Here is a 1,293-nt window from a genome sequence, read left to right as displayed (position 1 = left end):
ATGATAGCAATTGCTTGTGTGGTTGCCCAGGATTTCATAACTTGTGGCGGCCTTTCTTGAAGATGTTATTTTCATACAAATAACACGACTTGGTTCTTTCAAACAGAGATATTTTCTTGGAAAACATAATATGAGAAAAGAGAGGATTTTCTCAGGAGTGATGAAGCAATTTGCTAAAGAAGAAGGGGGGTGCCAGAAAAGTGGTCAAAAGGAGTCCAGAGATGACAGCACAGTCTTGGAGATTGGAGAGGGAGTGTCTTTTCATACTATATAATCCTTGGTTTCTCTCTCTGTTGAGTCTCTTCTTGTGAACACTGTCTATAATTTCTTTCAGATACTAAGAGTCCAGCAAGATGTCTTATCAACAACAGCAGTGTAAGCAGCCCTGCCAGCCACCTCCTGTGTTTCCACCTAAGTGCCCAGAGCCATGTCCACCGCCAAAGTACTCCGAGCCGTGCCCACCCCCAAAGTGCCCCGAGCCGTGCCCACCTCAGCAGTGCCAGCAGAAATGCCCTCCTGTGCAACCCCCTCCACCATGCCAGCAGAAGTGCCCACCCAAGAGCAAGTGACAGCTTCAGCATCCATCAGGATCAGGAAAAGACAAGGACAATTGGCTCACCTCGTTCCACAGCTCCTCCTTCACCTTCTCTTCAAAGCCTGCCTGGATACAGAAGGGGCTTCTCCCTCCTTCAGCCTGTAAAACGCCTGTGTGATTCCTGACAGCAAAAGGGTTCCGTCCTGAGGCTGTTACACTGCTGCTCTCCGGGAGGTAGCTGAGAAAGGGTGGTCCTCAGCTGTGCCGGCATCCCAGAGCTTCAGAAGAAAGAACAGCAGCTGTCTTCCTGGTGCCAGCTGAGGATTCTCTTGATGTCTTCTGTGTCTGTCTGTCACCTGGGCAGGGGTTTGCATCACCTGGGCAGTTGTTACTTTTCTTCCATTTCCTGAATAAAGTGCAACATTTTCTGTGACGGGATCAATATTGTCTTCCTTTGAAAATCTGCTTGTTGGCAAGATCATATCACCCTTTTGGGTTTCTTGTTATTTTTCTTTGTTCCAAAGCTCACGTCTCACAATCAGTGTTATCTGGGTTTGGGGCCATATCAAACATTATTTCTACGTCGTATCCAATCCATTTTGTTTTCCTCATTTATTGTTTGATTGATTTAGTCACAAACTGTCTAACTCCTCAAGATTTCAATCTCTCTACTACAAAGTGGGTAAAGTCCTTTTGACAATCCCAGCGTGTCTTCGGCATGAAATTGAACGGTAAATTAGTTGCCCCAACGCCAGACA

General features: G+C 46.4%; 1 protein-coding gene across 1 annotated transcript; it reads left to right on the top strand.

Annotated features, from left to right (window-relative positions):
- Window positions 1-353: 353 nt before the first annotated feature.
- On the top strand, window positions 354-569 carry LOC131402971 (small proline-rich protein 2E-like). The gene has a single exon (XM_058537420.1). It carries the CDS (start codon window positions 354-356, stop codon window positions 567-569), a length of 216 nt encoding a protein of 71 aa, XP_058393403.1.
- The last annotated feature ends 724 nt before the right edge of the window (window positions 570-1,293 follow it).

Source organism: Diceros bicornis, chromosome 4 (genome assembly GCF_020826845.1).
Source record: "Diceros bicornis minor isolate mBicDic1 chromosome 4, mDicBic1.mat.cur, whole genome shotgun sequence".
Classification (NCBI taxonomy): domain Eukaryota; kingdom Metazoa; phylum Chordata; class Mammalia; order Perissodactyla; family Rhinocerotidae; genus Diceros; species Diceros bicornis.
This window is presented reverse-complemented; position numbering and strand designations above follow the sequence as displayed.

Excerpts from the sequence above, each read along its gene's own strand:
- LOC131402971 (XM_058537420.1), top strand. The coding sequence starts at position 354 with ATGTCTTATCAACAACAGCAGTGTAAGCAGCCCTGCCAGCCACCTCCT.